The sequence below is a fragment of the Brachyistius frenatus genome, unplaced genomic scaffold (genome assembly GCF_029030835.1).
Source record: "Brachyistius frenatus isolate BFR_SWC_R1_liver_20210118 unplaced genomic scaffold, ASM2903083v1 Contig_371, whole genome shotgun sequence".
Taxonomy (NCBI): Eukaryota; Metazoa; Chordata; class Actinopteri; family Embiotocidae; genus Brachyistius; species Brachyistius frenatus.
The window spans coordinates 192,552-207,721 of record NW_027210970.1 but is presented as its reverse complement, the minus strand read 5'-3'; the positions used below and the strand labels follow the sequence as shown (position 1 = coordinate 207,721).

At 44.0% G+C, this 15,170-nt stretch overlaps 1 protein-coding gene across 1 annotated transcript in view; it reads right to left on the bottom strand.

Moving 5' to 3' along the window:
* The window catches only part of cttnbp2 (cortactin binding protein 2), a 97,435-nt gene that overhangs the window by 35,299 nt on the left and 46,966 nt on the right, over positions 1 to 15,170 (bottom strand). Inside the window, 1 exon segment of the mRNA XM_069724350.1 lies at positions 3,534 to 3,764. Within this exon segment, the coding sequence (XP_069580451.1) occupies positions 3,534 to 3,764 (231 nt within the window).

Below are 15,170 nucleotides of genomic sequence, written 5' to 3'. Positions count from 1 at the left end.
TACAGGTAACATTTCAAGTAACATCACAGGTAACAATACAGGGAACATCACAGGTAATATCACAGGTAACAATACAGGTAACATTACGGGTAACATCACAGGTAACAATACAGGGAACATCACAGGTAACAATACAGGTAGCATTACGAGTAACATCACATGTAACATCACAGGTAACAATGCAGGTAACATTACGAGTAACATCACAGGTAACAATACAGGGAACATCACAGGTAACAATACAGGTAATATTACGAGTAACATCACAGGTAACAATACAGAGAACATCACAGGTAATATCACAGGTAACAATACAGGTAACATTACGGGTAACATCACAGGTAACAATACAGTAACAATACAGGTAACATCACAGGTAAAAAAAAAAGGTAAAAATACAGGTAAAATTACAGGTAACGGAAACATCAAACTTTTCTGTCTCCAGACCAACTAAATCCACCAACTATGTCCTCCAACTACATCCAGCATCTACATTCACCATCCACCAACTACATCCACATTCTACATCCACTAGCTACATCCATCGGCTAGGTCCACCAACTACGTCATCCAACTACATCCACCATCTGCATTCACCATCTAAATCCACTAACTATGTCCACTGTTCACCAACTATACCCACCATCCTCCAACTACATCCACCATCTGCATTCACCATCTAACTCCACTAACTATGTCCACTGTTCACCAACTATACCCACCATCCTCCAACTACATCCACATCTACATTCACCTCCCACTAACTACATCCACCATCTACATCATCCAACTACATCCACCAACTATATCCTCTAACTACATCCACCATTCACCAACTACATCCACTACCTACATCCACCAACTACATCCACCAAGTACATCCACCAACTACATCCACCAGCTATATCCACCACCTACTAACTACATACACCATCTACATTCACCAACTACATCAACACCCCCTGAGTGTTTACAGCAGGTGTGATTCCTACTCATGACACATTAAGTAGTACAGTGCTTCATGCTACGAGGGACTCCACCTGGTCTTCTTTTCGTTTTGATGCACTGTACTTAGTGTTCATGCAGATTTCTAACTTGACCAAACTCCTCTGAAATAGTTTTCCTTCTTGGATATAAATGAATTCAGCATAATGACATGGGTAACCTTCCTTACAGAGCATGTACTGATCACCACAGAGTGAAATAATAATCCCACAAAACTAGAGATACCTAACACTGGTGTAAACCATCCGCTGCTAAATGAAATACTGAATCAAGGTTTCAAGGAGAATATTTCTAAAATGTCTGCACCTATACCTGAGCAGGTATCCACTGGATACTGAGCAGAGTTGGGAATGAGAGAAGGAAACAAATAGGAGGCTGCAGGCCTATTTTAAGAAAAATGAATATCTGCTCCGCGTTCGTGACCTTCATCATTTCACTCCTCAAAATTTTGGCAGCATGTGCACTCCAAAAAAGCCAACTCATACAATTTTCCTTCATCACTGTTGAGAGAGTTGTTGCTGTCGCGGACAGGTGGGGGTGGGGGACCTACATCCCAATTCATGACTCATTCATGGATATGAGGGCAGTGGGGGTGTCTTCATTATGCCCATAACCCCATTCAGAGTGTGTTACGTACAACCGCCTGCCTGCAGCTTGCCTCAGACCTCATGGATAATTCAACAGCTTCCTTGCAGGAGGACGACAAGAGTGGAAGCAGATGAAGGGATAAAGATAGCACGGACAACCCGAGTGGAACTCACTCTACCCAGCAACCAGACCATCCCTGTGTCTTTGAGCAGTGATGTCACTGGTCCTTTTAAAAGGTCCAAAGAAAGTATTTATCAAGCCTGACAGAGTAGAAGCGTGAGGGTGATGGTTGGGTCCAACTGTCCATCAGTGGTGACATGGTGATTTAGTCTGCACTAAAGATGGACCCTGTTGTGTTGTGTTGGCAGCCTCCACATTTATTTTAGGGTCAAATTAATCAAAACCACTCAAGGTCCAAGCCATACAGCAGTTTCTGATCATGCCTGAGGGTTTCTTAGCATCGGAGCTGGGATCTCAAAGTTGCATAAAAATAACAACTCTTCACTCTTAATCACGTTTCCCATCTGGCAAAGTACAAAACTAAAAACTGACCTTTGTTTCTCAACTTTAGTTTTCGATCCACAATAACTAATAGTTTGCAATACTTTCTCCAACATTCAAAACCAGGGTGAATGTTCGTGTTCGACACCTCCAACTCTCTCTGTGATCACACGTTGTTTCTCAGATAAAGCACTAAGACAGAAGGCTCCTATTCTGTTGTGTTACAGTGTGATACAAAACTGGTGTGGACACAGTTACACATTAACACACATTCATCATAAACATTAACACACATTCATCAGAAACATTAACACATTAATCAGAAACATTAACACACATTCATCAGAAACATTAACACATTCATCAGAAACATTAACACATTAATCAGAAACATTAACACATTCATCAGAAACATTAACACACATTCATCAGAAACATTAACACAATCATCTGAAACATTAACACATTCATCAGAAACATTAACACACATTCATCAGAAACATTAACATATTCATCAGAAACATTAACACACAATCATCAGAAACATTAACACATTCATCAGAAACATTAACACATTCATCAGAAACATTAACATGTTCATCACAAACATTAACGCATTAATCAGAAACATTAACACATTCATCAGAAACATGAACACATTCACCAGAAACATTAACACATTCATCAGACACGTTAACACACATTCATCAGACACATTAACACATTCATCAGAAACATTAACACATTCATCAGACACGTTAACACATTCATCGGATACATTAACACATTAATCAGAAACATTAACGCATTAATCAGAAACATTAACGCATTAATCAGAAACATTAACACATTCATCAGAAACATTAACATATTCATCAGAAACATTAACACACATTCATCAGAAACATTAACACATTCTTCAGAAACATCAACACATTCATCAGAAACATGAACACATTCATCAGAAACATTAACACATTAATCAGAAACATTAACATATTCATCAGAAACATTAACACATTCATCAGAAACATTAACACACATTCATCAGAAACATGAACACATTCATCAGAAACATTAACACACATTCATCAGAAACATGAACACATTCATCAGAATCATTAACACACATTCATCAGAATCATTAACACACATTCATCAGAATCAGTAACACAGACCAGCAGACAGTCTTCCCTTCCACATTTTCCTCTGGAGGATTTGAGTCATGTGGAAATAAACACAATTTGTGGTGGAACAGTAAATCTCTCCTCCACATGCTGTTTTTATTTACCTTCATTTGATGACATCTGACCTCTATCTCACCATAATTAAACAGGTTACAGAAATAGAGGCTCAGAAATGAAGCATTTACCAAAATGTGATTGATTTCTTTCTACTACAGATATTTAGCTCCAAAGATGGAGATGTCGGTGTCTTACCCTCTTCTGGCGGCTCTCTGCAGCAGCCAGCTGGGCTGACATGCGTTCCTGCATCTTCCTGCAGTGTGCCATGACAGCCTCCAGGACTGAGATGGGGCTGGACCCCAGGGGCCTCCTCTCCTTGTCCCCTCCAGGGACGCCACAGTCGAAGTCCCTCTGAAGAGCCAGGAAGGGGTCGGTGAGGCTGTAGTGGCCGTAGCGCTCCTGGAGAAACACCTCCTTTCTCTGAGCCTGCAGCAGAAAGAGGAGGGAAACTTTACTGTTGAACTTTTTATTTCTTTATTTTGACACCAGTTAGACGTCATTTGGATCAGTAACCTTGAAAGAAGATGTAACATGTCGGAGGAAAATTCCTCCTATGTAACTGATCTGTAGCTGACCCTAGGTCCCGGTGTCAATAGAACGTTCTTGAGGGGCAAACCGGTATATCCAAACCACATGTCCCTTCAATGTAATCAATCAGATCTGTGTCCAGCAGTGTTTTTCTACCCCGGGGTACGCAGATGACCTTTCTCAACTAGAAGACGTGGACCATATGTGCAGATGACCGATGACCGATGTATATGCTGAGCGCCCTGAGGGGCGAAGAAGAGGGCACCTCCTTACGTGGATATAAGGCCGCTCTCCTCACAAGAACGGGGTCAGACTTTCTGGACTCTTCGCGAGTACAGAAACTCTCTCCACAGGACGATTCAGCTGAACAAGGGGTCCTTTGACTCTGTGTAAATCTGACATACTCACTTGTTTGACAATTTGTACGCTCTTATGATTTTCAATTTTTCATTTTTGCAATAAATACTCAAATGCCAGCGAGCTCGAAATACTTTTGATTTCTCACAAGGAAATACATTAATTTCCACCACAAATCTGGCGACAAAGATGGGATTGGACACGTGATCTGGACTCCGTCTGACAGACAGACGGCCATACGATAGGTGATTCTTTTTTTTTTAAATTTCACTTTATTAATCCCCGAGGGGAAATTTCTTCACTACAGCAGGGGGGCTCTCAGGGGGGAGCTGCTGCAACAGGCTGCCACTAGCGCGGCGCCAGGTAACCTGACCGGAGTTGCATGTTTTTGGATGATGGGAGGAAGCCGGAGAACCCGGAGAGAACCCATGCAAGCACAGGGAGAACATGCAAACTCTGCACAGAAAGGCCCAGGACCGGATTCGAACCCGGAACCTTTTTGCTGTGAGGCGACAATGCTAACCACTGCACCACCGTGCCTCCCGAATTCCTCCCTGAGGGTGAGAAGCTGCCCGATCCAATCCAGTTGAACTAACAACGGAAAACACGCGGTGAGAGATCTAAATTATTTTGAGGCAGACAGTCATAAAAAGGGTTGATTGGCCATTCCTCACAAACTATTTCTAGGGTTGTTGACAGACATGTCAAGGTTTTTCTGTAGTGTTATTCCCGAGTTGTATGCATCTGGTGTCTCCTGAAAATTCATTGACGCACCTTTCGTTTAATGCAAGAGACGGCTAAACCGGAGGAACGCAGCGGTCGCTGACGTGGCATTAGTTATCGTCACGAGTTTGTATGCATCTGGTGTCTCCTGAAGATTCATTGATGCACACTCCGGGTTAATAGACGGATAACGAGAGAATGGGCAGCGTTCAGAGTGAAGGGGAGACTGTTGCAAACCATGGTACTAATGTCCTGCCACCTTTGTGTAAATTCAGAACGTTATCCTGGCAGTTTGAATCAAATGCAAAAATGGGTTGATTTAGGGTTTCCTTCAAATGGAAGTTTAAGTGAGAATCAGTTAACACAGTTGAAAGTGCAATTGAGAAGAAAGGAGAAGGGTGACACAGCTCAGCACGCGGCCCTGTCGGACAAGAAACGGAAACAGAACGTGATATTTAAGGCAGACTGGGAGGCATTTCAAATGTGGAGAAATGAGGCAGAAAGTAGAGAAAGACAGATTGAAGTTGTTTAATTCACTAAAGCCTGAAAGCCTAAAAAGGGTGAAAACATTATTCAACCAAAATCGCTTTATCCTTGTTTTTCTGAGATGTTGAGACAGGTAGACCTGGACCTGGACTCTCCCCCCCCATTCCACCTCCAGCCTACACTACCCAGCAGTCTCCTCCAACACACCCACCCCCTCCTACCCAGCCAACAGTTCAGCAGGAGGGGGGACAGATTCAACCACCGACACCAGTGAGATGACCTACTCGCCTCATATGACCCGCAACAGGCTCAAAGACGGAGAGCCGTGATCCGAGGCGCAGGAGGATCTTCGTCTGATCCTGAAATCACCATGCCGATGGTGGAAGTGGCAGGAGCACAAGGCCCGATGCTGGTGTTCAGACCATGGTCAGATGAAGATGTGGCTCAAGCAGTGAGTCACGTCTGCAATCCTAAAGACAATCTTGCCAAATGGGAGACTGACATTATCCAATTTGTCCGAGAATATCGTCCCACAATGCCAGAGCTACGGCGGTTGATGAGTAAATTTCTGACAAATGACTATCACAAAGTTCAAAGTGTGTTCACCCCTGTAAGAATGATCTACTGCCTGAGTAATCCAGATTATGAGGACGGTAGTAATGTGAACTTCAGAAATGCCGTAGATGCTCTCATTACGACAGTAAAAGAGCACTTTCCTCTGAGACTGAACTTGTCCTCTATCACCTGTATGACACAAGGGCCACAAGAGACATGCAGTACATTTCTGGCACGCCTGACTACAGCCTTTGACACTCACAGCGGCCTCCACCGACCCCACGCAATGGGCACGCAGCCCCTACCGCTGTACGAAGTCCATCTGAAAGAACATTTCATAAGCAGAATGAGAGCAGAACTTGCACAGATGGTGAAAAGCTCCTGTGTAACCTGGAAAACGTGTCCACTGGCAGATGTTCTACAGTACGCTGAACATGCTGAGGACGAGCTAAACAGGAAAGATGAACAAAAGAAGGACAGCAGACAGAAGAAGCTGGAAGAGGCTCAGCTGTCCATGTTCAATACGCTTGCAGAGCCAACTCAAGCATTTGTTCCAGGTCAACAGCAGAGGGGCAGAGGCAGATCAGGACTGACTGACAGAGGGTACGATCCAGATGTGTGTCATAACTGCGGAAGGCGAGGACATTGGCGAGCAGAGTGTCCAGAGCCTAAAACAAGGAGACCTGCTTTCCACACTCGGACTGAGAGGGGTGGAAGGAGGGGCGGACCCCAGAAACAGGACACCTCTCCACAGGAAAGGAAGTAACGCACCCCACACCCACTCACACACAGACAAGAGCTGATGCAGCGGCACACACACCCATTCTAAATTTCACCATGTATGCTAACAACCCAGGATATAAGAAATTCCCACAATTAACATTGATGATTTCTAACTATCCTGTAACATTTTTAGTTGACTCCGGAGCTACAAGCTCAGTTTTGAGAACAGATACTTTGCCCAAACCTCCAAAGAAAAGTGGCAGAACTCGCCTCACAGTGGGATCAAGTGGCGTTCCCACTTTTGAGAGTTGCTCAGTTCCACTGAGATGCGAGTTAGATGACCAAATGACAAAACACTCTTTCCTAGTGTCACAAAACTGCCCAGTAAATCTGATGGGGAGAGATCTGATGTGTCATTTCGGTATTGTGTTGTGCTCAGTCAGATGGCATCAAAGTGTTGAAAAAAGCTGAACCCCCACCTTTGCAGATGGTAAAGTGTAGCCCAAGCGCACTCACGTATGTATACGAGTGGAAACTAATGTTAGACCATGTAGCTCCAATTACTCATGATTTAGTCACATTTGCACACAGACACTGTACTACAGCAAAAGATTACATGCATGAACAGACATTGCATTGCACATCTCATGTAAGCAAAGGGCAAGACAGAAGGTATGAGAAAGTAGGGTATGATCAACAGGTGGACAAAGAAAGTTCATGTTTGAAGGATGTATATTGGACAGAAGGGGCAGCGGTTGCGTCTGTGTCTCTCTCTCCCTCACAGGGAAAAGTGTTCTCTGGGGCTACCCCACACATTGCATTTGCTAAACCAGCACACTGGGAATGGCAGGATCTTGGTCCATGGTTGCAACAGCGTCTTGGCCTATCAGATTTCAGACCGGGTGCGGAGGTTCCTAGGATTGATTTTAGCGCTAGTGGAAATGCATTTCGCACTGCATTGACCAGACCAGTAATTGTGCACAGGACAGTAGAGCTCTTTGAGGAACAGACATGACACACAGACTTGTATCCCCAGATAGCAACGGATCAAATTCCTGAGTTATCACAAGTACCGCCTTCACTGTGGGCTGCCCACAAATATGACGTGGGGCTCATAAAAGGCGCAGCACCATTAGTAATGTGTCCTCAATCAAATTATAGGCCGTGCCTCAAACAATATCCACTTAAACAAGAAGCCATTGATGGTATAAGTCCAGTATTCGAATCCCTATTAAAATCAGGAATAATTGTACCCTGCGAAGATTCCCCTGTGCGCACACCCTTTTTCCCTGTAAAAAGAGTTTGCGATGAAGGTCAGCCCACAGAATGGAGATTTGTGCAGGATTTGCAAGCAGTAAATGCAGCGACGTATCAACGAGCGCCGGAACTGGCATATCCGCATACGATTTTGTCACTAGTTCCACCAGGCGCCACACATTTTTCTGTTATTGATCTAGCTAATGCATTTTTCTTTGTTCTCGTTCACCGAGATAGTCAAAGTTGGTTTGGCTTCTTCTTTAACGGGCGTGGCTATACATGAACCAGGTGTCCCATGGGTTATCATGAAAGCCCAGGCGTGTTCCACATAGCGCTTAGCGAAAACCTTCAAAATGTACAACTCCCCGCAGGGTCAGCCTTTTTGAACTATGTGGATGATATGATGATTTGCAGCCCATCAAAGGAGGCTTGTAAAATTGACACAATAGCGCGACTTAAACATTTGGCAGAAAACGGGCACAAGGCTAGCCTACAAAAACTCCAATTTGCTCTGAAACAAGTAACTTATCTGGGACATGTGATCACAGTAGAGGGTAAATCCCTCTCTCCCAAACGTATTGCAGCGATCCAATCAGTACCAAAACCAATTACAAAGAAACAAATGATGAGCTTTTTAGGAATGATGTCATACTGTAGACAGTGGATCCCAAATTACTCAGAAAGAGAGGCACCCCTCTCGTCCATGGTCCATGGTAGAAACCTTAGCGCGCGAGACAGACTGACCTGGACTGCAGAAGCCAAAACGGCATTTGAGGACTTAAAGACTTCCTTATCACAGGCCCCGACTCTTGGCCTGCCGAGACCCGACATTGACCAAAAGGACTGTTACATGACGTCAGTTTTGTGTCAGCCTCATGGAGGGAAACTAAGGCCCGTCGCCTACTTCTCCTCGAAACTTGACCCTGTTGCCTCAGGTCTTCCCCTCTGTTTGCAAGCTGCAGAAGCAGCTGAGAAAGCCATATTAGCATCACGTGACATTGTGGGCTACTCTGATGTTATGCTTATGGTCCCGCATGCTGCTTCCCATATCTTGCATGCCCAGAAGACTTCTCACCTCTTTGCTCAGAGATGGCTCAGGTATCACACAACATTGTTAGAATTGCCTAACATTACTGTGAAACGCTGCAATGTCCTTAACCCAGCTACGCTTCTCCCAACCGCAGATGATGGAGAGCTGCATGATTGTGTCGAAGTCTTGCAACAGACATGCACCCGGAGGCCTGATCTATTGGACACACCTCTTCTCAATGCAGATCTTGAGTTATATGTAGACGGCTCTGCCTCTCGCTCACCTGAAACGGGCAGTAGCCATGTTGGATTTGCTGTGGTTACATCACACAAAACACTTGTTAGCGGCAGACTTCCTTCACACTTCTCAGCACAAGCAGCAGAGTTGATTGCACTTCCGTTCCGTTCATGTAAATTCGCTGAAGGTAAAACCGTGAACATCTACACTGATTCACGTTATGCATTTGGAGTAGTACATGACTTTGGATCTCTGTGGAAACACAGAGGGTTTCTAACATCTCCTGGCACATCACACCCTTGTTTCAGCCCTTTTGGATGCCATTTTGTTGCCTAAAGCTGTTTCAGTTGCTAAATGTGAAGCTCACACCTCCTCTCTTGACCCTGTTGCTGTAGGAAACAGAGCAGCAGATGTTGCGGCAAAGATGGCATCCTCATCCGGCTTCCTTTTCCTTCTCCCTCAAATGCCCTCCACGCCAACTGACCTCAGTCCTTATGCTGATCTTCCCACACTTCAATCTCTCGCCAATGAACAGGAGCGCTCCGTGTGGAGATGCTCTGGTGCTACTGTTAGGGGCGGAGTTTGGACAGGGCCAGACAGTAAGCCTTGCTTGCCATGCGCTCTCTTCCATACTTATGCTAAGTTATCTCACGGAAGAGACCACGTGGGCAAAGGGGGAATGTGCACTTCTTTAAATGCAAATTGGTACACCAGAGGGTTTTCAACTTTTGCTTTTGATTTTTGCAGAAAATGTGTCATTTGTGCAGCAAATAATGCCTCTGGGGTGATAAAAGTACCACAACAAAGTCACCCCCCTCCAGATAAACCTTTTGAGCATTTAATGATGGATTTTATTGAACTAACTTTATCGGAGGGGAAGAAATACTGTCTGGTGATAGGATGCATGTTCAGCAAATGGGTTAAAGTTTTCCCCACTTCCAAACAGGACGCAGGAACAGTGGCAAAGATTCTGCTAAGAAACATTATTTCCCGCTGGGGAATACCTCAACTCATTAGCAGTGATAATGGTCCTGGGTTTGCTAACCAGGCCCTCGATGAAATCTCACAATATTTGGGTTTTAACATCAGACATCATTGTTCTTATCATCCCCAATCAGCAGGTGCAGTTGAACGAGAGAACGGCACCATTAAGTCTAAACTGACCAAGTGTTGTGAAGACACAGGTTTATCTTGGGTGAAAGCACTTCCACTGGTTCTTTTTTACATGCGCACGCGTATCCGAAACAAACACGGTCTTAGCCCTTTTGAGATAGTGTTTGGAAGACCCCCCTGCACTGGGATGGGTCCAGTAAAACGGGCTTTGACAACTGATCATTGTGAAGATAGTATGCTAAGATACGGTGCTAACCTCTCAGTTTCGCTCTCAGCACTTCACGCACAGGTGAAAGCAGCGCTTTCGTCACCAGCTACTGCAATCCAGCATCACCTGAAACCAGGAGACTGGGTGCTCATCAAGGATCACAGGAGAAAGCACTGGAAGCAGAGACGGTACACGGGCCCTTTCCAAGTACTCCTGACCACAGAGACGGCGGTGAAGGTGGAAGGAAAGGCGACTTGGATCCACGCCAGCCACTGCAAACGCATCCCAAATCCGGAAGGACAAGGAGGACCTGCTACGGGTGCTGTCTAAGAGGTGGAAGGGTGGAAAAGCGAGCGCCTACCTCCACTAGAGAGCCAAGCTCCAACAAGTGACATTTGGAGGTGACATAAGAGACTGGGGTACTGTCCAATGATGGCAAAAACATGGCAATGGAATCCTTTATCTGGACAAGCCACGAGCACATCTATGCGGTATCCAGTTCATGAATGGATTCCTCCGTATCCAGATAGCTTTGATAGCGATGACGAATTTGAGAATAGTGTGTAACCAAACACTAACTTAGCCTGTTTTGTGTTAGTAAAACAGTAAATGTTCTTGTTTACTCAGAGTTAAAGATGTGATGTTCTGAATCTTCATGAATTTACATTACTGAGGAATGCTCTGAGAATTTTGTGTATTACCAATTGTTTGATTGTTGTTTGATTGTCAAAAATGACAAAAAGAGAGGGATGTCGGAGGAAAATTCTTCCTATGTAACTGATCTGTAGCTGACCCTACGTCCCTGTGTCAATAGAACGTTCTTGAGGGGCAAACCGGTATATCCAAACCACATGTCCCTTCAATGTAATCAATCAGATCTGTGTCCAGCAGTGTTTTTCTACCCCGGGGTACGCAGATGACCTTTCTCAACTAGAAGACGTGGACCATATATGCAGATGGCCGATGGCCGATGTATATGCAAAACACCCTGAGGGGTGAAGAAGAGGGCACCTCCTTACGTGGATATAAGGCCGCAATGATTTTCCATTTTTCATTTTTGCAATAAATACTCAAACGCCAGCGAGCTCAAAATACTTTTGATTTCTCACAAAGAAATACATTCATTTCCACCACATAACACACTTCATTCATTGTGAAACCAAGATCACTTCTGTGTTTTATTAGAGTTCTGTTTAGAGATGTGCTTCCACTTGTAGTTGTTAATTTAAAAGACTTTCACTGGGATGAGTCCAACAAACACAGCATCCAACACAGTTACTGTAAACTGTGAGATTGAAGAAAGACACATTTGAAAATAAGAAAACGTTTGCTGTATGTCAAGAGAAATCAGCATCACTACCCATACCATCACTACCCATACCAACACTACCCATACCATCACTAACCAGACCATCACTACCCATACCATCACTACCCATACCGTCACTAACCAGACCATCACTACCCATACCATCACTACCCAGACCATTACAACCAATACCATCACTACTCATACAATCCCTTTTCATTTACATTTCATTGCAATGCTTGGAGGAATCTCATCTGACGTTACGGTGAGCGTATTGCGTCACTTCCTGTCTACAAACATTGTGACTAGTGTTACTTCTGTTATTTCAGCTTCTTTTCCTGAATTATACGTATCTTAACTCTCTCCACACTTCTTCTAATCTCAAGTTAAAACTCACGTTTGCTCTTCTTGAACAATTCTACTGTTAAATCTTTGACCAGCGTTCACTTAACTTGGTGTTTTGGTACTGCTAGCTTAGCAGTTAGCAATAGCTTCCCTCTCTCCCTCCACCTCTTCTTGTTTTTCCTGCTGTGTGTGACATGTTTAGTTACAACCCTGCCTCCCTTAATGATAATGAAACCTGTAATAAATGTAGTGTAGTTAGGGCTCTGGAGGCCAGGGTCACCGAGGAGGAGGAGGAGGAGGAGGAGGAGGAAAAAGAGGAGGAGTAGTGTAGTTAGGGCTCTGGAGGCCTGGGTCACTGAATTAGAATCACTGCTGTGCACCATGCTAAATAACCAGCTAGCAGTAGGACCTTCTCAGGGAGGAGGGGGGGGGGTGTACAGCTGCCCAGGATACAGGCTTAGTTAGCTGGTCCCCCGCAGCACCCGAACAGCCGGGCGGCTGGGTGACAGTACGAAGGAGACATAGTCCCAAGAAGAAGCCCACGGTTCACCACCGACCTTCACGTCTCCAACAGATTTTCCCTACTCGGCGAAACACCCGCTGAGAAACTAACCCTGGTTATTGGAGACTCTATTTAATGTGAAGTTAGTGAAACCAGGGGACGGAGTCAGATGTCTTCCAGGGGCCAGAGTCAGATGTCTTCCAGGGGACAGAGACAGATGTCTTCCCGGGGACAGAGTCAGATGTCTTCCCGGGGACAGAGTCACACCAACCGGAGGTCACTAAAGTTAATGTTGAATCGGTGTGCAACTTTTAAAAAAAAACATGGGACTCCATAGTTTTCTCTGGACCCCTTCCTAACCGGACCAGTGATGATATGTTTAGCCGTACGTCTTCACTTCACCGCTGGTTGTCGAGGTGGTGCCCCGCTAACAATGTGGGCTTCATTAACAATTGGAATACTTTCTGGGGGAAACCTGGTCTGATCCGGAGAGACGGCATCCATCTTACTTTGGATGGTGCAGCTCTTCTTTCTAGAAACATGGCCGTGTCTCTTAACAGCCCTAAAACCTGACATCCAGGGTTGAGGCCAGGACGCAGAGCTGCAGTTTTACAGCTCCTCTGCAGCTTCTTTAGAGCTGTCACTCACCCAAAACCTTCAACATCCTGTAGAGGTTGTGTCTGTACCCAGACCACCTATATTTAAAAAACTCAAGAAAAGATGTATCAATAAAAATGTAATAAAAATGTATCCTACCAAATTAATAGATCAAAAAAAAAAAAATCGGACAATCAAAAGCGGACTATTAAATATGAGATCTCTCTGGTCTAAATCTCTGTTAGTAAATGACTTGATAACTGATCATCAGATTGATTTACTCTGTCTCACAGAGACCTGGCTGCAACAGGAAGAATATGGTAGTATTAATGAAGCAACTCCTCCCAGTCATATTAATTATCATATTCCTAGAGATTCCGGCCGAGGAGGAGGAGGAAGAGGAGAAGTAGGAGGAGGAGGAGGAGGAGAAGTGGCAGCAATCTTCCACTCAAGTATATCAATTAATCCAAAGCCTAAACTTAGTTATAAATCATTTGAGAGTCTGACTCTTAGTCTCTCACCCAAACTGGAAAGCAGAGAAACGGATTGTATTGTTGTTGTTTATCTCCCACCTGGTCCTTATTCAGAGTTTCTAACTGAATTCTCTGACTTTTTATCAGATTTAGTGCTGAGTTCAGATAAAGTGATGATAGTGGGAGACTTTAACATTCATGTTGACGTGGACAACGACAGCCTCAGTTATACTTTCAGCTCATTATTAGATTCTATAGGCTTTTATCAGAATGTAAATATACCCCGTCACCGTGGTAACCACACCCTCCATCTGGTTCTGTCGTATGGGATGGAAACTGAAAATGTAATAGTATTTCCTCAAAACCCTGTTTTGTCGGACCACTTCTCATTAACATCTGAAGTTACAATAATGGACTACACAGCATGTGGGAATAAATCCCACTACAGTAGATGTCTGTCAGATGATGCCGTGGACAAGTTTAAGAAAGCAGTTACATGTTTATCCTCTTCGATGCCGTGTGTTAAAGCAGTGGAAGACATCTACGTTGATCTTAGTCCCACACAAGTGGATCATCTGGTAGGAAACACTGCAGTATCTCTGCTACAACTCTAGATGATGTCGCCCCTCTGAAGAAGAGAGTCATGAACCAGAGGAAGTTGTCTCCATGGTACAACTCAGAACTATGCTCTGCTAGGCTGATGTGATGTTAAGCACAGCAGCCCTGAAAGCAACTGTAGGACCAGATGTAAACTTGGAACATTTCTCTCCTGTTGAGCTCTCTGAGTTAACTAGAATTATTTCTTCATCTGGATCCTCTAGCTGTCTGTTAGATCTCATCCCAACTAAACTTTTTAAGGAAGTCTTCCCTTTAATTAATACTTCCATATTAGATCAGATCAACCTATCTATTGTAACCAGCTATGTACCGCAGGCTTTTAAAGTGGCTGTAATTAAACCTTTACTTAAAAAGCCGACTCTTGATCAGCTGTTTTAGGAAACTACAGACCAATTTACAACCTGACGTTTATTTCTAAAATCCTTGAAAAAGTTGTTGCAAATCAACTTTGTGATCATTTACAAAGGAATGATCTGTTTGAAGATTTTCAGTCTTTAGAGTTCATCATAGCACAGAAACAGCTCTGGTGAAAGTTACTAATGACCTTTTATTAGCCTCAGATAATGGACTCGTCTCTGTACTTGTTCTTCTGAACCTCAGTGCTGCTTTTGATACGATTGATCATACGATCTTATTACAGAGATTAGAAGACGTTACGAGGATTAAAGGAACTGCATTAGACTGGTTCAAATCCTACTTATCAGATAGATTCCAGTTTGTCCATGTCAACAATGAGTCTTCCAGACAAACAAGAGTTAGTTATGGAGTTCC